This window comes from Mauremys reevesii, linkage group 2, assembly GCF_016161935.1.
Source record: "Mauremys reevesii isolate NIE-2019 linkage group 2, ASM1616193v1, whole genome shotgun sequence".
NCBI classification, from domain to species: domain Eukaryota; kingdom Metazoa; phylum Chordata; order Testudines; family Geoemydidae; genus Mauremys; species Mauremys reevesii.
The window spans coordinates 91732010-91758604 of NC_052624.1; the positions used below are offsets into that span (position 1 = coordinate 91732010).

The 26595-nt window shown below is 46.3% G+C and overlaps 1 protein-coding gene across 6 annotated transcripts in view; it reads right to left on the bottom strand.

Moving 5' to 3' along the window:
• The window catches only part of AMPH (amphiphysin), a 212523-nt gene that overhangs the window by 43530 nt on the left and 142398 nt on the right, over positions 1-26595 (bottom strand). For all 6 annotated transcript variants that reach the window (XM_039524651.1, XM_039524650.1, XM_039524656.1 and 3 more), the window contains 4 exons: positions 24117-24199; positions 21288-21429; positions 16121-16249; positions 10514-10627 (listed from right to left, as the gene is read on the bottom strand). In XM_039524651.1, the coding sequence (XP_039380585.1) occupies positions 10514-10627; positions 16121-16249; positions 21288-21429; positions 24117-24199 (468 nt within the window). The remainder of the gene's footprint in view (positions 1-10513; positions 10628-16120; positions 16250-21287; positions 21430-24116; positions 24200-26595) is intronic.

The window sequence follows — 26595 nt, forward strand, 5'->3', positions numbered from 1 at the left end:
ATGGGTCGGGCACCCGGAGCTAGGGTTAGGGTTCCTATGGGTAGGGAATTTGGAGCTACCATTAGAGTTCCTATGGGTAGGGCTCCCCGCCTTAGGGTTAGGTTTCCTATAGGGTAGGGTACTTGGAGCTAGGGTTAGGGTTTCTATGGATATGGCTTCCTGCCCTAGTGTTAGGGTTCCTGTGGGTACGGCGCCCCGCCCTAGTGTTAGGGTTCCTATGGGTAGGGCTACCCGCCCTAGGGTTAGGGTTCCAAAGGGTAGGGCACTTCGAGCTAGGGTTATGGTTCATCTGGGTAGGGCACTCCACCGCTGAGTTAGGGTTCCTAAGGGTAGGGCACCCCCCTAGGGTTATGGTTCCTAAGGGTAGGGCACTTAGAGCTAGGGTTAGGGTTCCTATGGGCAGGACTCCCCGCCCTAGGGTTCGGGTTCCTATGGGTAGGGCACTTGGAGCTAGGGTTAGGGTTCCTAAGGGTACGGCACTCCACCGCTGAGTTAGGGTTCCTAAGGGTAGGGCACCCTCCCTAGGGTTATGGTTCCTAAGGGTAGGGCACTTAGAGCTAGGGTTAGCATTTCTATGGATATGGCTTCCCGCCCTAGTGTTAGGGTTCCTATGGGTAGGGAACTTGGAGCTACAGTTAGGGTTCCTATGGGTAGGGTGCCCCGCCTTAGGGTTAGGTTTCCTATAGGGTAGGGTAATTGGAGCTAGTGTTAGGGTTCCTATGGGTAGGGCTACCTGCCCTAGGGTTAGGGTTCCAAAGGGTAGGGCACTTCGAGCTAGGGTTATGGTTCATCTAGGTAGGGCACCCCGCCCGAGGGTTCGGGTTCCTATTGGTAGGGCACTTGGAGCTAGGGTTAGGGTTCCTAAGGGTAGGTCGCCCCGCCCTAGGGTTAGGGTTTCTAAGGATAGGGCACTTGGAGCTAGGGTTAGGGTTCCTAAGGGTAGGGGACTTGGAGCTAGGTTTAGGGTTCCTATGGGTAGGGTACTTGGAGCTGAGTTTAGGGTTCCTTTGGTCCGGGCTACCCGCCCTAGGGTTAGGGTTCCTCAGTGTAGGGCACTTGTAGCTAGGATTGGGGTTCCAATGGGTAGGGTACTTGGAGATAGGGTTAGGGCTCCTATGGGTAGGGCTACCCGCCCTAGTGTTAGGGTTCCTATGGGTAGGGAACTTGGAGCTACAATTAGGGTTCCTATGGGTAGGGCGCCCCGCCTTAGGGTTAGGGTTCCAAAGGGTAGGACACTTCGAGCTAGGATTATGGTTCATCTGGGTAGGGCACCCCGCCCGAGGGTTTGGGTTCCTATTGGTAGGGCACTTGGAGCTAGGGTTAGGGTTCCTAAGGGTAGGTCGCCCCGCCCTAGGGTTAGGGTTTCTAAGGATAGGGCACTTGGAGCTAGGGTTAGGGTTCCTAAGGGTAGGGGACTTGGAGCTAGGGTTAGGGTTCCTATGGGTAGGGTACTTGGAGCTGAGTTTAGGGTTCCTTTGGTCCGGGCTACCCGCCCTAGGGTTAGGGTTCCTCAGTGTAGGGCACTTGGAGCTAGGATTGGGGTTCCAATGGGTAGGGTACTTGGAGCTAGGGTTAGGGCTCGTATGGGTAGGGCTACCCACCCTAGTGTTAGGGTTCCTAAGGGTAGGGCACTTAGATCTAGGGTGAGGGTTTCTATGAGTATGGCTTCCCGCCCTAGGGTTAGGGTTCCTAAGAGTAGGGCGCCCCACCCTAGGTTTAGTGATCCTAAGGGTAGGGCACTTGGAGCTAGGGTTAGGGTTCTTACGGGTAGGGCACCCCGCCCTAGGGTTAGGGTTCCTATGGGTAGGGCAGTTGGAGCTAGGGTTAGGGTTCCTATGGGTAGGGCACCCCGCCCTAGGGTTAGGGTTCCTATAGGTAGGGCATTTGGAGCTAGGGTTAGGGTTCCTATGGTAGGGCGCCCTGTCCTAGTGTTAGGGTTCCTAAGGGTAGGGCACTTGGAACTAGGGTTAGGGTTCCTATGGGTAGGGCACCCCGCCCTAGGGTTAGGGTTCCAAAGGGTAGGGCACTTCGAGCTAGGGTTATGGTTCATCTGGGTAGAGCACTCCACCGCTGAGTTAGGTTTCCTAAGGGTAGGGCACCCTCCCTAGGGTTATGGTTCCTAAGGGTAGGGCACTTAGAGCTAGGGTTAGGGTTTCTATGGATATGGCTTCCCGCCCTAGTGTTAGGGTTCCTATGGGTAGGGAACTTGGAGCTACAGTTAGGGTTCCTATGGGTAGGGCGCCCCGCCTTAGGGTTAGGTTTCCTATAGGGTAGGGTAATTGGAGCTAGTGTTAGGGTTCCTATGGGTAGGGCTACCCGCCCTAGGGTTAGGGTTCCAAAGGGTAGGGCACTTCGAGCTAGGGTTATGGTTCATCTGGGTAGGGCACCCCGCCCGAGGGTTCAGGTTCCTATTGGTAGGGCACTTGGAGCTAGGGTTAGGGTTCCTAAGGGTAGGTCGCCCCGCCCTAGGGTTAGGGTTTCTAAGGATAGGGCACTTGGAGCTAGGGTTAGGGTTCCTAAGGGTAGGGGACTTGGAGCTAGGGTTAGGGTTCCTATGGGTAGGGTACTTGGAGCTGAGTTTAGGGTTCCTTTGGTCCGGGCTACCCGCCCTAGGGTTAGGGTTCCTCAGCGTAGGGCACTTGGAGCTAGGATTGGGGTTCCAATGGGTAGGGTACTTGGAGATAGGGTTAGGGCTCCTATGGGTAGGGCTACCCGCCCTAGTGTTAGGGTTCCTATGGGTAGGGAACTTGGAGCTACAATTAGGGTTCCTATGGGTAGGGCGCCCCGCCCTAAGGTTAGGGTTCCTAAGAGTAGGGCGCCCCACCCTAGGTTTAGTGATCCTAAGGGTAGGGCACTTGGAGCTAGGGTTAGGGTTCTTATGGGTAGGGCACCCCGCCCTAGGGTTAGGGTTCCTATGGGTAGGGCAGTTGGAGCTAGGGTTAGGGTTCCTATGGGTAGGGCACCCCGCCCTAGGGTTAGGGTTCCTAAGGGTAGGGCATTTGGAGCTAGGGTTAGGGTTCCTATGGGTAGGGCGCCCTGTCCTAATGTTAGGGTTCCTAAGGGTAGGGCACTTGGAACTAGGGTTAGGGTTCCTATGGGTAGGGCACCCCGCCCTAGGGTTAGGGTTCCAAAGGGTAGGGCACTTCGAGCTAGGGTTAGGGTTTCTAAGGGTATGGCACTCCACCGCTGAGTTAGGGTTCATAAGGGTAGAGCACCCCCCCAGGGTTAGGGTTCCTATGGGTAGGGCACTCCACCGCTGAGTTAGGGTTCTTAAGGGTAGGGCACCCCCACTAGGGTTATGGTTCCTAAGGGTAGGGCACTTAGAGCTAGGGTTAGGGTTCCTATGGGCAGGACTCCCTGCCCTAAGGTTCGGGTTCCTATGGGTAGGGCACTTGGAGCTAGGGTTAGGGTTCCTAAGGGTAGGTCGCCCCGCCCTAGGGTTAGGGTTTCTAAGGGTAGGGCACTTCGAGCTAGGGTTATGGTTCATCTAGGTAGGGCACCCCGCCCGAGGGTTCGGGTTCCTATTGGTAGGGCACTTGGAGCTAGGGTTAGGGTTCCTAAGGGTAGGGGACTTGGAGCTAGGGTTAGGGTTCCTATGGGTAGGGTACTTGGAGCTGAGTTTAGGGTTCCTTTGGTCCGGGCTACCCGCCCTAGGGTTAGGGTTCCTCAGTGTAGGGCACTTGTAGCTAGGATTGGGGTTCCAATGGGTAGGGTACTTGGAGATAGGGTTAGGGCTCCTATGGGTAGGGCTACCCGCCCTAGTGTTAGGGTTCCTATGGGTAGGGAACTTGGAGCTACAATTAGGGTTCCTATGGGTAGGGCGCCCCGCCTTAGGGTTAGGGTTCCAAAGGGTAGGACACTTCGAGCTAGGATTATGGTTCATCTGGGTAGGGCACCCCGCCCGAGGGTTTGGGTTCCTATTGGTAGGGCACTTGGAGCTAGGGTTAGGGTTCCTAAGGGTAGGGGACTTGGAGCTAGGGTTAGGGTTCCTATGGGTAGGGTACTTGGAGATGAGTTTAGGGTTCCTTTGGTCCGGGCTACCCGCCCTAGGGTTAGGGTTCCTCAGTGTAGGGCACTTGGAGCTAGGATTGGGGTTCCAATGGGTAGGGTACTTGGAGCTAGGGTTAGGGCTCGTATGGGTAGGGCTACCCACCCTAGTGTTAGGGTTCCTAAGGGTAGGGCACTTAGATCTAGGGTTAGGGTTTCTATGAGTATGGCTTCCCGCCCTAGGGTTAGGGTTCCTAAGAGTAGGGCGCCCCACCCTAGGTTTAGTGATCCTAAGGGTAGGGCACTTGGAGCTAGGGTTAGGGTTCTTACGGGTAGGGCACCCCGCCCTAGGGTTAGGGTTCCTATGGGTAGGGCAGTTGGAGCTAGGGTTAGGGTTCCTATGGGTAGGGCACCCCGCCCTAGGGTTAAGGTTCCTATAGGTAGGGCATTTGGAGCTAGGGTTAGGGTTCCTATGGGTAGGGCGCCCTGTCCTAGTGTTAGGGTTCCTAAGGGTAGGGCACTTGGAACTAGGGTTAGGGTTCCTATGGGTAGGGCACCCCGCCCTAGGGTTAGGGTTCCAAAGGGTAGGGCACTTCGAGCTAGGGTTATGGTTCATCTGGGTAGGGCACTCCACCGCTGAGTTAGGGTTCCTAAGGGTAGGGCACCCTCCCTAGGGTTATGGTTCCTAAGGGTAGGGCACTTAGAGCTAGGGTTAGGGTTTCTATGGATATGGCTTCCCGCCCTAGTGTTAGGGTTCCTATGGGTAGGGAACTTGGAGCTACAGTTAGGGTTCCTATGGGTAGGGCGCCCCGCCTTAGGGTTAGGTTTCCTATAGGGTAGGGTAATTGGAGCTAGTGTTAGGGTTCCTATGGGTAGGGCTACCCGCCCTAGGGTTAGGGTTCCAAAGGGTAGGGCACTTCGAGCTAGGGTTATGGTTCATCTGGGTAGGGCACCCCGCCCGAGGGTTCAGGTTCCTATTGGTAGGGCAGTTGGAGCTAGGGTTAGGGTTCCTAGGGTAGGTCGCCGCCTAGGGTTAGGGTTCCTAAGGTTAGGGCACTTGGAGCTAGGGTTAGGGTTCCTAAGGGTAGGGGACTTGGAGCTAGGGTTATGGTTCCTATGGGTAGGGTACTTGGAGCTGAGTTTAGGGTTCCTTTGGTCCGGGCTACCCGCCCTAGGGTTAGGGTTCCTCAGCGTAGGGCACTTGGAGCTAGGATTGGGGTTCCAATGGGTAGGGTACTTGGAGATAGGGTTAGGGCTCCTATGGGTAGGGCTACCCGCCCTAGTGTTAGGGTTCCTAAGGGTAGGGAACTTGGAGCTACAATTAGGGTTCCTATGGGTAGGGCGCCCCGCCCTAAGGTTAGGGTTCCTAAGAGTAGGGCGCCCCACCCTAGGTTTAGTGATCCTAAGGGTAGGGCACTTGGAGCTAGGGTTAGGGTTCTTATGGGTAGGGCACCCCGCCCTAGGGTTAGGGTTCCTATGGGTAGGGCAGTTGGAGCTAGGGTTAGGGTTCCTATGGGTAGGGCAGTTGGAGCTAGGGTTAGGGTTTCTATGGGTAGGGCACCCCGCCCTATGGTTAGGGTTCCTATAGGTAGGGCATTTGGAGCTAGGGTTAGGGTTCCTATGGGTAGGGCGCCCTGTCCTAATGTTAGGGTTCCTAAGGGTAGGGCACTTGGAACTAGGGTTAGGGTTCCTATGGGTAGGGCACCCCGCCCTAGGGTTAGGGTTCCAAAGGGTAGGGCACTTCGAGCTAGGGTTAGGGTTTCTAAGGGTATGGCACTCCACCGCTGAGTTAGGGTTCATAAGGGTAGGGCACCCCCCCAGGGTTAGGGTTCCTATGGGTAGGGCACTCCACCGCTGAGTTAGGGTTCTTAAGGGTAGGGCACCCCCACTAGGGTTATGGTTCCTAAGGGTAGGGCACTTAGAGCTAGGGTTAGGGTTCCTATGGGCAGGACTCCCTGCCCTAGGGTTCGGGTTCCTATGGGTAGGGCACTTGGAGCTAGGGTTAGGGTTCCTAAGGGTACGGCACTCTACCGCTGAGTTAAGGGTAGGGCACATGGAGCTAGGGTTAGGGTTTCTATGGGTAGGGCTCCGCGCCCTAGGGTTAGGGTTTCTAAGGATAGGGCACTTGGAGCTAGGGTTAGGGTTCGTATGGGTAGGGTTTCCCACCATAGGGTTAGGGTTCCTAAGGGTACGGCACTTGGAGCTTGGGTTAGGGTTCCTATGGGTAGGGCACCACGCCCTAATGTTCGTGTTCCTATGGGTAGGGCTTCCTGCCCTAGGGTTAGGATTTCTAAGGGTAGGGCAGTTTGAGCTAGGGATAGGGTTCCTAAGGTTAGGGCACTTGGATCTAGGGTTAGGGTTCCTAAGGGTAGGGCACTTGGAGCTAGCGTTAGGGTTCCAAAGGGTAAGGCACCCCGCCCTAGGGTTAGGGTTCCTAAGGGTAGGGCACTTGGGGCTAGGGTTAGGGTTCCTATGGGTAGGGCTTCCCACCCTAGGGTTAGGTCTCCTAAGGGTAGGGGACTTGGAGCTAGGGTTAGGGTTCCTATGGGTAGGGCTACCCGCCCCAGGGTTAGGGTTCCTAAGGGTAGGGCACTTGGAGCTAGGGTTAGGATTCCTATGAGTAGGGCTCCCCGCCCTAGTGTTAGGATTCCTAAGGGTAGGGCACTTGGAGCTATGGTTAGGGATCGTATCGTTAGGGCTTTCCGCCCTAGTGTTAGGTCTCCTAAGGGTAGGGCACTTAGAGCTAGGGTTAGGGTTCCTATGAGTAGGGCTCCCCGCCCTAGGGTTAGGATTCCTAAGGGTAGGTGACTTGGAGCTAGGGTTAGGGTTCCTATGGGTAGGGCTACCCGCCCCAGGGTTAGGGTTCCTAAGGGTAGGGCACTTGGAACTAGGGTTAGTGTTCCTAAGGGTAGGGCACTTGGAGCTAGGGTTAGGGTTCCTATGGGTAGGGCTCTTGGAGCTAGGGTTAGGGTTCCTAAGAGTAGGGCGCCCCACCCTAGGTTTAGTGATCCTAAGGGTAGGGCACTTGGAGCTAGGGTTAGGGTTCTTATGGGTAGGGCACCCCGCCCTAGGGTTAGGGTTCCTATGGGTAGGGCAGTTGGAGCTAGGGTTAGGGTTCCTATGGGTAGGGCACCCCGTCCTAGGGTTTGGGTTCCTATAGGTAGGGCATTTGGAGCTAGGGTTAGGGTTCCTATGGGTAGGGTGCCCCATCCTAGTGTTAGGGTCCCTAAGGGTAGGGCACTTGGAACTAGGGTTAGGGTTCCTATGGGTAGGGCTTTCCGCACTAGGGTTAGGGTTCCTAAGGGTAGGGCACTTGGAGCTAGGGTTAGGGTTCCTATGGGTAGGGCACCCCGCCCTAGGGTTAGGGTTCCTATGGGTAGGGCACCCCGCCCTAGGGTTCGGGTTCCTCAGTGTAGGGCACTTAGATCTAGGGTTAGGGTTTCTATGAGTATGGCTTCCCGCCCTAGGGTTAGGGTTCCTAAGGGTAGGGCACTTGGAGCTAGGGTTAGGGTTCCTATGGGTAGGGCACCCCGCCCTAGGGTTAGGGTTCCTATGGGTAGGGCACCCCGCCCTAGGGTTCGGGTTCCTATGGGTAGGGGACTTGGAGCTAGGGTTAGGGTCAGGGCCGCCAAGGGGGGGAAATGGCCGAGAATCCCTTTCCTGGCTAGAGGCTCGTTTTTAATTTTTACTCACCCGGTGGCGCTCCAGGTCTTCGGTAGCACTTCGGCGGCAGGTCCTTCACTCGCTCCAGGTCTTCGGCAGCACTTCAGCAGCAGGTGCTTCAGTGTCGTCAAAGACCTGGAGCGAATGAAGGACCCACCTCCGAAGACTAGGAGCGCCACCCGGTGAGTACAAGCCCCACGTGTTTTTTTATGTGTGGTTTTTTTTTTTAGTCATCCCTGTTGGGGCCCCATTGAAACTGTTCAAATTGGGCCCTGCACTTGCTAAAGCCAGCCCTGTCCTCCCCCACAATGTAATAATCTTTCCCAATCCTTAAAAGTCCACGATGTGAAGGTAACACAACTCTGGCATTTCAGCAGAACTATTTCCCCCAATTCTACTATTTTAAAAAGCACAAGAATTAAATTCCACAATAGCGGTCTCTCTTAGGCTGATGGAGGTATCTGTAAACACACTCAAATAGCATTAGCTTGACTGTTCAGATGCAAAATACCAACTGTCAAAAGAAGTTAAAGTAACATTAACTCTAAGGGATATTATCTCATTCCCATCTGAGGAAAAGGTGGATTTAAGATGTTAAAATCAGGCACTTGTGGGTGATATGGAGATTTGACAGCTGGGATGTGTGTAGGGACTGCATGCTCTGGGAGACAGGATACCAGCAGGACTCAGAATGAAGATCAGAATGTTTCTCTGTCTGGGTTTATTAGCTGGGGGTGATAGAGACTAGGTGCTTGTGGGGTGCATGTGTAATAATTACTGTGGAGAGAAGGGACAGAACACAGAGGGTGGTCTGGACTGTGAGGTGGGAAGTTACTGCTGGAAGAGTGGGGTAGGCAAAGGGAGAATAGTCCAAGGCACTTGTGGAATGAGGGTTACAGAGATGGAAAGGAGGTAGGGGCAGAGAGGAGAGCAGATGGGGCACTGTTCAGGGTCTGTTTGCAGTTGAGGGAGTGTGGTGGGAGAATTAAATGGCAGGTTGGGAAGGCATTTGGGAACCACTGCACAGAAGACTATGTTTATCTTCAGTACACTGCCTCAGTGCAGTTTACTGAGAGAGAAAAAACAAACCACAACAAGAACACCGAATGATCTAGAAGACAAGGAGTTGGAGTAAAATTAACACAAATTCAGAAAATGCACTTAAAGCGGGAACTCCATCCTTAGCGTCCCCCTTCCCACCAGTATTACAGGGCTCTCCAAACACTGAGATTGCAGATTTCATCCAGTTACATCTAGTCAGAATAGTGGATTGTAAGTGAATTGTAATCCTCAAAGATATCCTCCAAGTGGGGATAGGCACAGAGCCATGTCTCACCCACACAAAAGATAATCCCCTTCTGCATGTTATTGGGGGGAGGGGCGGAGAGGGAATGCCTCCTATGCACCTATGTGGGAATACACAGACAATGTACATAGTCTCTGTTTAATAGCTCTCCATATTTCATGTGGGCAAATATTTCATCCATTGCAAAAATAAAACCTACTGCAATTTGTACATTACGCTGTCAGCGCTCGAATGCTCTTTTATGAAAGTTTCATGTTTTGTGTTTAATTCTCCCATTTCTTTAATCACATTCAGGATTATTAAATGAGGAGCTGAAAGGGCAGAGCTCGCAGAGTAAAAGCTGGCATTTTCTGTCAACACTGAATGCATAAATCTAAATCCAAGGATTCTATTTCTTACAGGGAGGGGAATTAAATAACAAGCAGGATGTGACAAAGCTCCATGATAATTAAACATTGAAAGCTGCAATGAGAAATCTGACTTGGAGTTTGAAGTGCTGATAATGTGATGTTTTTCTGTCCCCACATGTATCAATGGAAATCACCACAGATCTATTATACAAACAGGCGTGCTCACCAAATAAATTAATTCACAGAGAGAAAGATCAGCAGAAAACCTAGATTGTCTAAACCACCTGGCTTGTCTTCTCACTCCTATACCACTGTTGAGCTCCTGAACAGTCGACAAACCATGTCAGGCCAGAATCACACTGAAACGCGGTCCTTGCTAGCAGTGTGTTAACATGGTTTCTCTTCCTGCTGTACAAGAGGGAAGTCCATGCTGGCCAGAGAAATTCTTATCACCTGACTAGCAGTAAGTATATTTAGAAAGGATTCTATTAACATTATTTAGTACCAGTATAGACAGAAGCTTAAAATTGCAGCTTCACTAGGTCAAGCCAGCAGAAAGCCAGCAACTTCTATATCGCCCATAATTCTGCTGAGGGAAGCTACCTTTGGTCAACATGGCATAGATCGTTATACAGTACAGAATAATTCTTCCCTATAATATCCCACATGAAAACATGTGAGATCATTTTCTTTTCTTTTTCTTATAGTCATAACTAAAATAGATTTATGAAAAAGAAAGCCAATCAGGTCGAATTTTGTACTTCGTACAAAGACTCCATCACAGCATTGTGGAAGTATGCTGCCCCTATAACACACTGAGTGTCTCCAAAGCCACAGTCAGTCATAGCTGGATTTAAAAAAAAAGAACCTGTCAGCAAAGCAGGCTTGGGAAGATTACAACATTTTTTCTGAGTTATTCTATGGTTTGAAAAAAGGTATAATGTCAGAGTCAAAGCCAACAGTTACAGGTGGCTGCTCTCCTTGACTATAATCTCATGTTAGCCTGACATTTCTCTCTCCTCTCCTACCCTATCATCAGGCTGTACTGGTATTGCTGAAGTAGGAAGATGGATGGCTAATGAGAACTCAGGGAGATCAAATTTTTCAGAAATTGTAAATCCATCATTCATTAATTCATGAGGCAGATGTTTGTTACCAAATTCAGCACACTCTATTCCTGTATAGCATACCTCTAGCAAAGAAATACCTGAGACATGGGTGAGTGGGTTAGGGTTATTCCTGTTGATACCACTTCTGGCTTGAAAGGGTCGAAGTCCAGATCTAGCAAACATTCCTCTTTCTTAGCTTCAGGAGCTTCATTCTGTTGGAGAAGATAAGCTCACTTAAAACTCATACAGAAACCACACTGTACAAGCAAAATATGAAGGTCTCCCATCTACCTGCAACCACAGGGAAAAAGTTCTCTAAAGACTTCAGAGAATTCTCCATACAATTCAAGGTTCACGACTGCCAGCCCCGATAAAGCTATAGGGTAAGATTTTTTTTTTAAAAGCCAAAGAGATTTTGATGCCTAATTCCCATCAGGCATCCAACTCTTTGGGGTCTTTGGAAAATCCCAACCATAATGCTCGACTGTTTGTGAAAAGTTAACATAAAAGGATAATGAATACCTGTGAATCAAATTTCACTCTAATAAATGTCTGTGACTCCAAACTGTAGAGTCATTCACAACCCTGCTTAAATCTTGCTACAGTGACCTGTCCAAAGTCTCCATTAACTACAGTAGCACCTTTCTTATTTGCAATTTATAAATAATCAAGTAAGGGCCTGATCCCAAACTCAATGGAGTCAATACAAACATCAGACTGTGTGTGAACAAACATGAAAAAATAATTTGAATACCACATCAGAAAATGCTTCTTTTCACTAATTTCAGTTACAGTTTAGATTTAAATATTTCTCATAACTGTCTAGTAAAGAATCTTAGTTTTTGCAATGAGACCTCACTGAAGCATTTGGTTTTTAAATGTTGGCAGAAAAGTAGGTAAAGAAACCACTGGTTTTTTACATATTAATTGTGGCGTATGCAGGTTACTGAAGTGTTAATTTGCGAGGCTCTGCTGTATTATTTTTAAAGGAATTCAGGTTAGCCATACCATTGTGGCGAATGATAAAATACTACACCTCTCTGGTGGCTAATAGTCTAAACAGATAGGTCCAGAGTTTTAAAATAGTTAAGGGTGAAAACACTGTAAATGAACTCTACTACTGGGAAATGGCAGTTTCAGATGTGTCTAATTAGTTAATTTCTCATGAAAAAAACTGACCTACATGCACAAGCATGGCAACTGTCCCAGGTAAATTAGGTGCATAAATTATCTGAAAATCAGGCTAATCATATTTTCTATGAATTCATACACTTCATTTTAAAGCTGTATATACATAGAATTTGTAGACTTATATTCAATGCAAGGAGTTACACTGCTAAAAAATATCCCTCTGATGTTGATTTTCAGATGAACTGGCTCACAGTTATACATGGAGGAGTTCCAGTTAGGTTTGAGCATAATCCTATGTCACACGGATATACTGAAAATATAATAGATAACATGACTCAGGTAATTAACACTCCTCCCCACCCCCGCACACACACTAGAATTATATCCTTTGTTAAGATTTGTCAAGTCAGCTTGTCAGCAACATTTGATTTTATTACAACATAATCTTGAGGTCCTAGCAGGGCCGGCCTTACCTACAATGGCGCACTGGGTGAGGCTAAAGGTAGAGGAGGGTTGGGGGAAGTGGAGCTGGGTGCAGGGGTGGAGCTTGGCTGGGGGCAAGCGGAGGTGCAGGCAGAGCGGGAGATGGGGTGGACTGGAGCTGGAGCTGGGGATGGGGGAGGAGCTATACTGGAGGTGGAGCTGGGCAGGGGGCAGACGTGTAGGCGGCGCAAAGGATGGGGCAGACTGGAATTGGAGGTGGGCCACGGCTATGAGGTGAACAGGGCTGGGGGGGGGGGGGGTGGAACTAGGGTGGGGGTGGGGGTGGCGGGAGGCTGTTATTGTGACACTCTTGATGCACGGCACCCTGGGCAGTTGCCCCCATCAACCATCCATAAGGCCAGCCCTGGGCACTAGCACTCATATATTTATACAGCTTCATGAAATAACTCAGAGTGTTAACCAGCATGTAATCAGAAATAGACTGAGTACAGAGAAATTAATTATCTTTTACTGAGTCTTGGGAAGGAAGCTGTTATTTATGAGAACTGAAACAAATGAGTGGGAGTCTCATTTAATCCCTGCAAAGTGACAAGGTGAAGTATCTGTTGTGATAGGATATGGACTGTTCAAGAGATTATTACATCATCAGCTACCTTTAGGCCAAAATGAACAGCATGCTCATTTTAACTCTAGAAAAAAACATCTCAGAAGAAAGATATAGTTTAATTTAGATACTGAATTATATGAAAACTTAGGAAAGCGAAAAAACTCTAATAAAGACGTAAAACACATAGAAATGTCTAAAAAATTACTCTGTATATTCTGTAGATTAACGCCTGTAGAACGGGATGAAGCATGAACAAACAATGGCATGATCTACCTCCAAGAAGGCTTGAACTGGGAGTGTATTGCAAAGGCAAGATTGTGCCTGTCTAAGCACAAGTGTGCAGGGGAGGAGGAAGATGCAAGAAATGTAGGCACCCATGCTAGGGATCAGCATGATATGCCCTTTGCCACCCTCTCAGTACAAAGACTATGTAAGCCCACTGTCAGTACTGGCCTCTCCAAAACAGATATAAAGGGGTGGACAGGTCCATTGCTTTGCTTCCTCACCAGGAAGAGTCAGTGGAATTAACTCAGTGCAGTGAGGAGTGCATGCTGTAGCCTCTTCAAGCCTGACTCAACAGCCATGCTCCCCAACCCTCACTAGAGCTCTGGGAGGCATTGCATGTGAGATTTTCAAAAGTGCTCAGCATGCTGCTCCCACTGAAACAAGTAAGAGTGTTCCCACTCACTGCAATGGAAGCAGCGTTAGGCTAAAGCTGAGTATTGTCAAAAATCCCCCCTCACACCTGCTTCATCTCTCTAACTAACGTATTTGGCATCCAGAAATGACAGTGATGGGAATAAGCATGGGAACGGCTCATAATCATTTTCTATTTTGTTTATCTTGCAGTTGAAATCCTGAAAATAAAACAATAATGTAAACAGCAAAAAGTATTATGCAAATATTGCAGTGACACCTAAAATCTCTAAATTGTGTCAAATACCTTCAGTATCCCAACCTAACGCTGTCTGAAGAGAGGGGTGTGGGACTAGGGAAGAAGAGAACACACATATAACAAAGCAACAAAACACAATTCTAAACTATCACCTTCCTCTGCTCTCCCAAGATGTCAGTTTTCTCTCTGTCTCTCTTTTAGTCAATGGGAATTAAATGCTTTCCTGAAAAGGGATGGACATAAGCATGTCCTTATCTACTTTCCTGAATCAGAGCCCTAAATTTTGAACTCTCTCAGGAAGGACTGTCCTTATTTTTACATCTTGTGCAGCACCAAGCACACTGTTGGTGCTTATTAAACAAACAAACAATGACCAATCATCATAATGTTTTTTTTTCCCCTTGTGCTGGAGGGGAAAGGAGGCAGCATGCTCTGAACTATTGAAAATCCTTTTTGAATGTGCTACTAGCGCAGCATGGCACCACTCATCAATCTGTGGCTTTGGTGTTTCTTAACAACAGTAAAAATGCCACTGGAAGATTTAATAATTGTTTTAAAGCTCTGCACCAGTAGAAGGCTTTGTGGGCTTGATGGCATTCAGACCACTCGGAACTGACTGCCAAACCAATTGGAGTAATACACAATATATAATGTAAAAGTGTATGAGAGGCGAGTATGCTTTCTACTCTTTTCATTTATTATATTTTCAATAATTACTTCCCTTATGTTTACCCCAAATTGTTAGTTACATTAAAGACCCTTTATACCATCTGGCAGTGTAAAAGGGCCTTGAAGGTGGTAGAAATGTGATTGACCTTCATTCAAGGCCCCTTTACACCATTAGTTCTTAGTGTAAATGAAAATCAGGCCCACTGCTTTCTATCAATCTATCTAGACAGATTAATATTTAATGCAGGTGGTTATATTCAGGAACAGGTTAGAATGGCATCTTCTGTGTAAGCCAGACTCACTTTCCCCTGCAGTGGTAAGTCCACATGAACTCAGAATGTTGTGGTGCAAGGCACCTGAAACACTCACGCTGTCAGGGCCCCCACAGCCTACCTGCAAAGGCCTCACAGTTAGTGGTTTTGGCCCAGGAGGGGTGTGTGGCCGTGGTAGCCAAGGCATGCACTGTTTCACTATATCCCTCTGCCAGCAAGGTCCCAGACAGATTTTTTCCCCAAATCCCTAAGTGGCCCCCTCACAGATTGAACTCACAACCGTGGGTTTAGCAGGCCAATGCCCAAACCACTGAGCTATTCCTCCCCTCTCCACTCCACTCCACTCATAGACAATTATAAGGGGTTGTCTCTACTACAAGTGCTACAGCAGCACACCTCGTGCTGCAACTGTGCCACTGTAGCGCTATGGTGTAGATACCTACGACAGCAACGGAAGGGGCTTTTCCATCACAGCAGTAAATCCACTGCCTCCAGAGGTGATACTATGCTAATGGAAAAATTCTTCCACCGACCTAGTTGTGTCTGCAGTGCAGTTCGGTCAACCTAACTACATCACACAGGACATGACATTTCTCACAGCCCTGAGTGATGCAGCTAGGTTCAAGGTGACCTAAATTTAAGGTGCAAGCCAGGTCTAAATTAATGCTGTCTTCACCAGGTTAGAATCCTTGCAAAAGGTGGCATTGCATTTTTGTAAAGAAAATTGAAATATTACTTGAACTGAGTCTGGAATCTAATTTTGTTTTTCTTAATTCTGTTTACACCCTCTTGATCTTATATAAATGTAGATGAAAACATTAACTCTCAAACACATACCACATTAATTCATACATTTTATATTTGTACACAGCATACCAGACCTAGGCTCAGATTTCAGACCATTTGTACCTATAATTGCAATGACTGTGCCTGCAATCACAATAACTAAGTGAAATTTATGCATGAACATTTTGCACAACTGATTTTTGTTATAGGTATTTGAACCTACACCATTTTTTATTTTATTTTACAGTATAATTAGACTAAGAAATCAACTTATCTTGTACAGTGCACTGTTGTGTAATTAATATTCACACAGGTCAAAACCAGAGAAGTACCTGATTCAGTTGGGGATGCTTTGCATGAATACATGCATCTATATTTTGCTTTCACTACACACAGTCATGGCGAAATCTGCACAAAAACATAACTGAAATCACAGAATGTCACCCTCCCCTCCCACCTCCCGCTGCTTTCCCCAGTCAGAATCAAGAGAGAGAGATTTTTTTTCCTCCATGATTTTGTTGGAAACCCATAAATTAGCCCAGGATTGCTCAAACGTGTATTTTGGGATATTTGGAAGCATTAGGCTTTAAAAACAAACAAGACTGAATTTGTAATGAAACCTGAAATCAGATGAGTGTCAAGTTTAGTTACAAACATTTCACAGGCCTTTTAGTTGTAGCCGTCTTCAGCAAATCGTATTTTTTCAATATGCCATCACTGCCAATCCTTTTGAGAATGAACAATATGTATAACTCATTCAATGATACTGTAAAAGATCAGTGTTGAATGCCCTCTGCACTCAGAACCCCAACTGACATTAATAGTAGTCCCCCTCTTGGGGAATTGGTGGATTAGCAAGATTAGACTCATATTGTAGCAACCCATCATCTCTGAGACTGACCTGTGAAGGAGTCGTCACACTGATTTCTGGTACAAAGTTGTCCTCAAAGAAGCTGATGATATTCTCCTGCTGCAGCTCCTTTGTGGGTGTGAGTTTAGGCATCGGTGGGACAGGAGGCCCTTTTCTCAACTAGGCAAAGAGCAAAAATGTCACGAAGTAAAAACTTAAGGCAGGTATAATGGAATTAATTTTAGGTTTTAGGTAGGTCTAAAATAAACAGTTCATCTTAAATATTTTGAGGTTAGATTCTGATCTCAGTTGCTTTAGTGCAAATCTGAAGTAACTCCACTGACCTCCGCAACTCCACTGTTGTAATTCAGATCAGAAACTCACTGTCTGACTGTTCAAAATCATCTGGTTTGAGGGAAGAAAACATTTTTAAAAATAAATCTCTCGCATCTATGAGGACTCCAGTTGAAAGGATTAATACGACAGCATTTCTTGGCTGAAGATTCAAACGATTAGGGTAATAGGCTGGAAGACACTTCACCTGCAACACAGTAGCATCATTTGCACTGCAGTGTTGCACAGAAACTTAACTCTCTCATTACTTGTTTGCTTAAACTTTCTTCAGTTTATGTCATTTTTCTGACTCATGTTCACCCATTATTTAAGGCTAGTAATGTTAAGTAGCTGGCAGGACTGGGAACTAATGTCCTTTTTCCCTAAGACTAAGGGAATGTCTTTGCTGCCCCGGAGTTTGGACCATGGAGGTGTGAATAGCAACCTGTTCCAAAGTGCTGCTTTGTAACTCCCCTGGGTGGACGACAAAAGGTTCCAATCATCTACATCAAAAAGTTTTTCTTGGTTGTGGCTTCTTATCCAATAGAAAATATGTAAGATTTTCTTTATTTAAAACTACAGGCAAGCAATCCAGAATGAAATCAATTAAAGGACAGTGATTTAGCCTGAAGTTAACTAGACCCTTTTGGTAGGCTAGGTACAATACTGTATATATTACTGTTCAAGAGGAAACTTGAGTGCCTATAGAAAAATCTTATTTTACCCTTGTGCTATTATACTCTAGTTTGACATAAGCTGCATAACCCGGGCTTCACCCTCACACAGGATTTGTTAAATTTTGCAGTTACAAAAGTTATTTGCTGTGGTGACATGTTTCAATGTGAAATAATCTATTGGTAAATAAATATTTTGGAATTTTCTGTTTTCCAGGGAAACCATCCAGTATATCGTCTGGGATAGAGTACATTTAAAAAAAATTGTAGTTTTGTGGCAAAGTAATCTTTTTACACTTATAATTAATTTTAGGGGGCTACAAATTTCAGATGCAGCCATCAAAGGCTTGTGCTCTTGAAATCCTCAAATATGAAAGAATGAAAAATAGCAGGTCTTTTAGGACAAGTTTTTAATCTTTGTCTTGGGGGTCCTGATTAAAAGCTGAGTGAAGTCAATGGGAATCTTTCTATTGACTTCCTGGGCTTTGCCTCAGGCCCTTAGTGCAGAATTCCATCAAAGACAGGCAAACAAAAACAAAGATAGAACTCATGGTCCTGAATCAGTAAAGCACGCAAGCAATCGTGCCTCTAATCAGCAACAGCACTTAGTATGTGCTTAACTTTAAGGACACATTTATGTCCCATTGATGTTAATGAAACTACTCACCTATGTAAGTTAAACATAGGTGTATGAGTATTTGAAGGATCGGAGCTAATAGCATCACATATGTATTTTAATCACATTTTCTCTCTTTTAAAATATTTATAATATATTAATTTGTTCATAATTTTCTACAACCACTGCAAATTCCTACATAAACAACTCTGGAGTGCATGGATGAGGCTTAAAGAGGAGAAAGTGTTATTTCAGGACAGAGGGGAAACTTTAGGTCAGAGAAAGTTTGTGGAGTGTCAAACTATATTAAGCATTTGAGAATAGAGGGATGGGGTAATATAGAAAACTATTTCCCCTCAGCATCCCATTAGCTCAGGGTTGGGCAAACCTTTTGGCCAGAGGGCCACATCCAGGTATGAAAACTGTACGGCGGGTCATAAATACTCACAAAATTGGGGTTGGGGTGCAGGAAGGAGTCAGGGTTCTGGCTGGGCCTGCAGGCTCTGGAGTGGGGCCAGAAATGAGGAGTTCAGGGTGTGGGAGGGGGCTCCGAGCTCGGGTAAGGTGTTGGGGTGCAGGATCAGGGCTCCAGCTGGGGATGTGGGCTCTGGGATGAGAGGCTTGGGGTGCAGGAGGGTGCTCCGGGCTGGGATCGAGGGGTTCGGAGGGCAGGAGGGGGATCAGGGCTTGGGCAGGGGGTTGAGGTGTGTGGGGAGGCTCAGGGGTGCAGGCTCGGGGCAGTGCTTACCTCAAGCAGCTCCCGGAAGCAGCAGCATTTTCCCCCTCCAGGTCCTACATGGAGGCGCAGCCAGGCGGCTCTGCATGCTGCTCCGTTTGCAGGCGCCGCCCCAGCAGCTCCCATTGGCCATTGTTTCCCGGCCAGTAGGAGCTGCATGGGCAGCGCTTGGGGCAGGGGCAGCACGCGGAACCCCCTGGCTGACCCTAAACATAGGAGCCGGAGAGGGGATATGCCTCTGCTTCCAGGAGCTGCGTGGAGCAGCTGCCAACCCCGCTCCCCAGCTGGAGCGTGGGAGCGGGACAAGCCCCAGGCCCTACTCCCCAGCGGGAGCTCGAGGGCCGGATTAATTCAGCTGGTGGGCCGGTTGTGGCCTGCGGGCTGTAGTTTGCCCCCTCCTCCCGCCCCCCCCCCACATTAGATCCTCAAGTTTAACTGTCAACAAGGCGTTAACCAAATCAAACAGTGTTGACTTAATTGACACCAGGAATTTTTTTTCAAAATGCCATTTTGCTGTGTGGCTGAAATGAGAAATTATGCAACATTTCTTAAAATCTGGTAATATTTGTCCTTTTTTCATCCTGATCGACTAAAGCATTTAACGTACATGTGTAACTAAGTATTTGCGTAGTCCCATTAACTACCTACTTTCTTAAGTGCTTTACTGGATAGAGTCCTTAATGATGATGCACCCATGAATTCTGTGATGATAACTGTGATAAACAGCATCAAGCAGAGATGGTAGAAAAGATAACATTCAGGGTCTACAGTCAGGAACTAACAAAGTCTAAGGACGTCTACTGTACAGTCAGAGGTGAAAGTAAGCCGGTCCAGTCCGGTACAGCGTACCGGCAAGTGCCAGTACGCCGTGCTGGACCGCACAGCCTTCCACGGCAGGGATTGAAAGGGCTCTGGGCTGCCCACGGCTGCAGGCATCCCAGAGCCCTTTGAATCCTGGCCGCGGCTCCGGCTGCTGGGCTGGGGCCTGGATTTAAAGGGCTCAGAGCTCCCCGCAGCTGCGGGTAGCCCAGAGCCCTTTGAATCCTAGCCGCGGCTCTGGCGGCCAGGCAGGCGCCGGGATTTAAAGGGCTCAAAGTTCCCCTCCATGGCAGGATCTCTGGGCCCTTTAAATCCCTGCCCCAGCCCTGCAAAGCTCGGGGTTCCCCCTGGCAGCTGGAGCCCCGGGCCCTTTAATTTGCCCCTGAGCCCCAGGGGGCTCCCAGCCACCTCTTCAGCTGGGAGCCCCTGGTTGATTTAAAGGCTCTGGGTCTCCCAGCCACAGCTGGTGCCCTAGGGCCTTTAAATCTTGGGAGGTCACGCCTCTTCCGGATGAGGCCATGCCCCCTCAGGACTCCGGCAGTACTGGTAAGTCCTGTAAGTTACTTTCACCCCTGTGTACAGTAGGTCTGAACAGCATTGTTTCCTGCACTGAGGAGAATCTGGTGGTAGACAGCACTGCACTTTTCCAGATGTAACAAGCAAGCTGTGATGACACATTTCTTACAACGTGACACAGAAAAAGTGACAAAATAAATCAAATCATATTTATTCTTTAGGAAAGGAAACTATAATCCCTCTGAATCACAAGGATAAAAATAGACATGGTAAATCCATAGTTTGGACTAATACCTAATACGATATCCATGCCTATGAAAATGTAAAAAACAGTCATATAAATCTTGGACAAACCCTCGGATGATGTAAAGCAATGTATCTCCAATGAAATCAATAGGGCAACACTGAATTACACCAGCTGAGGATTTGGTCCTTCAGTGCTGCAAGTAGACTGTGAGTTAGAGGCAAGCAGTCTGATTCTTATCTCACTTACACTGATGAGAATCATGCATGACTCCATTGACATCAAACTTCTCACTCTAGTATAAAATCAGTATAACGGGACAATCAGGTCCAATAAGTATTTTGCCCAAAATTACCACAATAGTACAGTATTTGAGCTACCACAATTATTCCTTATCCCAAGGAAAGGAAAAATTATGGTATCTCAGATAGCACTGTGTGGTGACAACGCTTGGTTAATGTTGACTTTTTAATGACAATGTTGTGCGTAAATAGTCAATAATAAAAGAAAATGTAATCTACAATTCTATTTTTGTATTAATACACATACATGTTTTTAAAAGTTTTTCATATGGTAATTTATGTGCTAGACCAGGGGTAGGCAACCTATGGCACGAGTGCCGAAGGTGGCACGTGAGCTGATTTTCAGTGGCACTCAGACTGCCTGGGTCCTGGCCACCGGTCCGGGGGGGGGGGGGGTGTCTCTGCATTTTAATTTAATTTTAAATGAAGCTTCTTAAACATTTTTAAAACCTTATTTACTTTACATACAATAATAGTTTAGTTATATATTATAGACTTATAGAAAGAGACCTTCTAAAAATGTTAAAATGTATTACTGGCATGCAACACCTTAAATTAGAGTGAATAAATGAAGACTCGGCACACGACTTCTGAAAGGTTGCCGACCCCTGTGCTAGATAGATCTAATTCCCATGAAAACCCTGAATATGTATCCTTTTAAAGGTTTTATTCATAAGTATCAACACATACACAGTTCAATCAGCACCACTTTCTAGTCTCAATCTATTCTCCCATCACCTGTTATTAAGATCAATTTCAACAAGCACCTGCAACAGGGGAACGAACAGCTGGGGCAACTCATGGTGTCACAGCCCTTCCTGACAAAGTTGCGTCAGTGTGGCTCACCATCACTCTTCATTTTAATTTAGAAATCACTCCTCCTGCACTCCAGCATTCACCACCCAAATGTAAATCTCCCACAATAGCTCATCTACATCTGTGTAAGAGGCCTGCTCCCCAGGTTAGCTTTGCTCTTACCTGTGAAGGTGATTTAGGCCGAGCTGGTGCAGGAGATGAAACAGGTGCCAGTGTATGATTGGGACTAGATGAAGGGCTAGGCAGGGGAGAGGCCTCCTCAGGGGGTGATGGTGTTTTCGCAATACGGAGTGGACCTGAGTCACTGAATGAACACGAAGTAACAAGTTCTGAATATATCATGAGGCTTCACTGACTTTATACCATGAGTTACATTTCTGAACCCTTTTTGAAATGTAGGTTTCTAACTCTATAGCCTCAAATAATGATATTTTTGACACAATAGTTGAAATGCATCCCTGGCATCAGGGATGTATTTGGCCCCTTATGTAATTAAATAACTAAAACAGTGAATAAATTGACACTATAGTTCATTGATAGGTTTAAAGGAAATTCCTATTTTCTAGAGGTTGTTTTCTAGAACATCTACTGTTCTCGTGCCTGTATCTTCAAAAAAATAAAGTCCTTACATTTCAGAAGATTCTGTATTTGAAATGATTTCTCATGTCAGTTTGAAAGTATAATAAAATGTGAATGACAATTATTGTCATTAACTCATTAACCAATTTACTTTACACAGCTCACAATCTAAAAGGCTCCAATGATCTACAATCCCAGTTCAAAGCTCAATAATAAATATTAGTAATCAAACAGAACAACAGCTATAAGATGAAATTTATTCGAAAACCTAAGTATACTACTAATTATAGGGCCACATTTTCAGCTGGTGTAAATCAGCATAGCTCACTTGATTTTGTTAGCGCTACATCAATTTATACCAACTGGATCAGACTCAAAGTCTGAGGGACATTTTACTGTCTAGAGATTTCTAAAGTCTAATATTGAAGAAAACAGATTTTTCCTTCTATAATTAATGAGCCTACAGTCTACAGGGTTCTATGAGTAACAGGAGAACTGGCCGTACGTATCTTTAGGGAGAAGTGAAGCATTACATGATTGAGGAGACCAGCCACAATCATGTTCTTAACACTAAAGCAAAGCAAATTTATTCTTTGGCAAGAATATATTTTAGCTCACACTCACCACCTTTTTCTGTGGAAATATTTAAAAAAAAAGGAATATGCAGTTATTAAAAAGCTCCTTCTTATCTATTTTATTTCCCATCAAGGTAGCGTATTCAATGACATGCCCCTTTAAAAAAAATGTGTTTTCCTTCTCCCACCCTCTGAAGAAAAGCTCAAAAAAATTGTGTTCTTTATTTACTTTTTAATAAAAAAATAACTCTCTTATCCTGAAATTACCCTTTCCTGAGTTCCTGAACAAACTTTTGGAACGGCAGTAAAAAAACGCCCTCAAAGAATCCATCCAGGTTTGACACAAGATCTAGTGCATATTGGGACATAAGATATTTCAGAGTGTGCACTGTAGTTAATTTTATGCAGGCTTTCGGCAAAAGAGTTAGACTCAAGTAAAGCTGTTGGTTCTTCAGCTTAATGCTGAATCTTAGCATAACAATAAAAAGCTTCCAAAGTAGGGTTACAATAGTATTCACACAACAACATAATGTAGTGATACCCCCAAAATTATTGTGTGTCATACTGGAAGGTCAAAAATACAAGGTTATTTAAATAAATTAGAAAAAAGCCCATATTGCATTAACCACTCTCTCTTCTGGCAAGAGTAACTTGGCAAAGGAAGAGCAGGGGAAGCACGGGTGTATTTGTAGGACCACAGCTGGCCAGAATACAGGTATATATTAATGGTAGTTTTAAAGTATTTTTATGGAAAATTCCTAACGGAAAGTGTGGTTTCTGTAAAATCAAAGTTTCTGCAAGTGCATCATGGGAGGTGTAGTCCAACCAAGGAAGTCCACAGGGAAGAATGGGGACATTAAGGAACTCCCATGAGGCACTGTGGCAGCTCACACAGATGCAGATTAATGTCGAACAAACCCAAAGTGAAATGTGTGGATAATTCTGAATAGACATTTTTCTAACCTTTGCATTTTGTAAAAAGTTCCAGTATTTCAAGTTTTCCTTCTGATTTAGGGTGAAAACAAATGTTGAAATATTGGAATCTCCTTTGGGACAGAAATTCTGTTTTTTGATCGGCTCTAATTAATGCTAATGTAACACTGTTTTAGGGGCAAATTAGCACATTGGTCAAAATTTAGTTCCACAATTGCTTATGCAAGGGATGATGGTTATAAATGCAGGAATTATATGTCTCTCTAAAACTTCAATTTTTTTCTATAGATCAGTACCATTCTTTTTACACTTTGTGCCTTTTCATCCCATCATCATTATACAACTGAAATCAGAAAACACATTTCTGTCTACGCCAGGCAGAGAGGCAGGAAATCATGCTGTGTGCAAAGTAAAAGTCAGGAGATAAAGGATCAGTATCACTAACCCCAAGTGTTCCAAAATCATGAGCTAAGCTCCCATAAAGCATAGAAATAATTTTGTATTATATATATATATAAAAAAGTTTGGGGTGGGATTCTTTTAATTTGCCTTTCAATTTTTGAATCTTTAGGGGGCACTTGAGCCATGTACTCAGGCTTTCCTCAGCAACCATGAGGGTTAAAAACAGACTTTGTTTTTAATGAAATCTGAGATTCTCACCTACTCAACATGGCTTAAGGAGCCATGGCTTTAAGTAAAACACCATGTATTACAAGACTTGTGGTAAAATAATTAGACAAGACAACACTGTTGTATATTCCACCTATAAGAATGCAAGGGCCAAATCCTTGGCTGCTGCACATTGGTGTACATAGATGAAGGTGTAGCAGTACCACATGCTATAGGTGGGTTGACTATTTTGGAAAGGTGAAAGCCCATTGTAATTTCATAAACAATTTATTACCTGGGTGCTCCTTGGATGGTAAAGGCCTTGTCAGCATGCTGATCTCCCAACTTGGTTATCACCTCATACAGTTTGTGGCATAGCTGAGAAGAAAAACATTTCTCTATGAAATGTGATATTAGGTTAAAGTTTACAGTATTAGATAAAAGTACAGATGGTAAGCCTGGTTTAGAAATTGCTGACTTCTCTAAAACAACATAAACCTCTTCAGATATACCATAGTGACATGTTCATTTAGGGCCTGATTCAAAGCCTACTGAAGTTGAGATGATTTGGAGAGTCTATGTACAATTTATTCATTCTGTATATGATTATGAATTCCATGCATTACTCTAACCCGCAATGTGTAGTGAGTGAGCCATGGCTGTCAAGGACACACTTGCATATTCACACCCTATCCGGATGAAGCTATGGAACAAATAAAGGAAGTTGTTAACATGAATGGCTCCCATTCAAATAGGAACAGCGTAGGACACTGGGTTGTCTGAAGCCTAGGAAAACAAGTTTTCTTCAACTTCTCTGCAGTGTTCCTTGGTTTGAAGGAATGGAATTTTCCCAGAAGCAGGACAAAGAACCAAGTTACTAGTACTAGCTTTTAACAAACACAGACTGAGTGTTTGGGGTATGTCTACACCACAGGATTATTCCGATTTTACAGAAATCGACTTTTGGAAACAGATTGTATAAAGTCGAGTGCACGCGGCCACAGTAAGCACATTAATTCGGCGGTGTGCGTCCATGTACCAAGGCTAGCGTCAACTTCCGGAGCGTTGCACTGTGGGTAGCTATCCCATAGCTATCCCATAGTTCCCACAGTCTCCCCTGCCCACTGGAATTCTGGGTTGAGATCACAATGCATGATGGGGCCAAAAATTTGTCGTGGGTGGTTATGGGTAAATGTCATCAGTCAATCCTCCCTCCGTGAAAGCAATGGCAGACAATCATTTTGCGCCTTTTTCTCTGGATTGCCTGGGCAGACACCATAGCACAGCAACCATGGAGCCCATTCAGCCTTTTTTCACTGTCACCGTATGTCTATTGGATGCTGCTGACAGACACGATACTGCAGTGCTACACAGCAGTATCCCCTTGCCTTTGCAAGTTAGCAAAGACGGTTACCAGCCCTACTGTACCGTCTGCTGCTGTCATGGGTGCTCCTGGCTGGCCTCGGTGAGGTCGGTCGGGGGCACCTGGACAAAAATGGGAATGACTCCCCAGGTCATTCTCTTAAGTTTTGTCTAATGGAGAGTCAACCCTGCCTAGAATATCAGGCAAGCCTACTAAAGAACCAGAGAGGCAAAAAGCCACTCCACGTCAGAGCCCCTGACCCTGCAGAAATGATGAGCTGCATGCCATTCTAGGGGGTGCCCCTGCAACAATGCCACCAGTTGCTTCCCTCCTCCCCTACCCCTCCCGGGCTACCGTGGCAGTTATCCCCCCATTTGTGTGATGAAGTAATAAAGAATGCATGAATAAGAAATAACACTGACTTTATTGCCTTTGCAAGCAGAGATCAAAGTGGGGAGGGCAGGACGGCTGGCTTACAGCAAAATAGAGTGAACCACCATTCTGCACTTGCTCAGCCTATAGCTGAAAATGGGAATCTGTGATAAGTACTAGGATAGAAGCACAGGCAGAACTGAATCTCCATTTGTGTGTGGGCCTTTGGTTGACACTGGTAAAATACAAAATGTCCCAGGATATGTATGTTGGGGGACAGTTCTAAACAGCAGCTTAATTTTTTTTATTTGCAGCAAAATGTAGAGGTCTAAGTATCTGATTGTGAGCCCTGGTAGCAAGGGGTAGGCGCAACCGTGCGGTGCTGCTGACTGGGAGAGCAGCCTGAGGCAGAAGCACCCAGCTGCCACGATATTCCAGGCATGACTGAATCTCCATTAGACAAAACTTAAAGAAGAAAATGAACTGGAGCCATTCTCATTTTTGCCCAGGCGCCCCCAGTTGACCTCACCGAGGCCAGCCAGGAGCACCCACGGGATGATGATGATGGATACCAGTCTTACTGTACTGTTTGCCATCCGCAAGGCAAGGCAAGGGGATGCTGCTGTATAGTGCTGCAGCACCGTGTCTGCCAGCAGCATCCAGTAGACACACGGTGACACTGAAAAAAGGTGAGAAACTATTTTTTTCCCTTTGCTTTCACAGAGGAGGGTGGAGGGGGGCAGGGAAAGGCTGAAGACATAGACCCTGAACCACCCGCGACAATGTTTCTGACCCTTCAGGCTTTGGGAGCTCAGCCCAGAATTCAATGGTTTTCAGAGAGTGCAGGAACTGTGGGATAGCTACAGTCGTCAGTTGCCCCACCCTCCGTGAGCGTCCATTTGATTCTTTGGATTTCTGGTATGCTTGTCTCAGCTCCTTAAGTTTCACGCAGCACTGTGTTGAGTCTCTGTTGTGGCCTCTGTCCACCATAGCCTTGGAGATTTTTTCAAATATTTTGGCATTTCGTCTTTTGGAATGG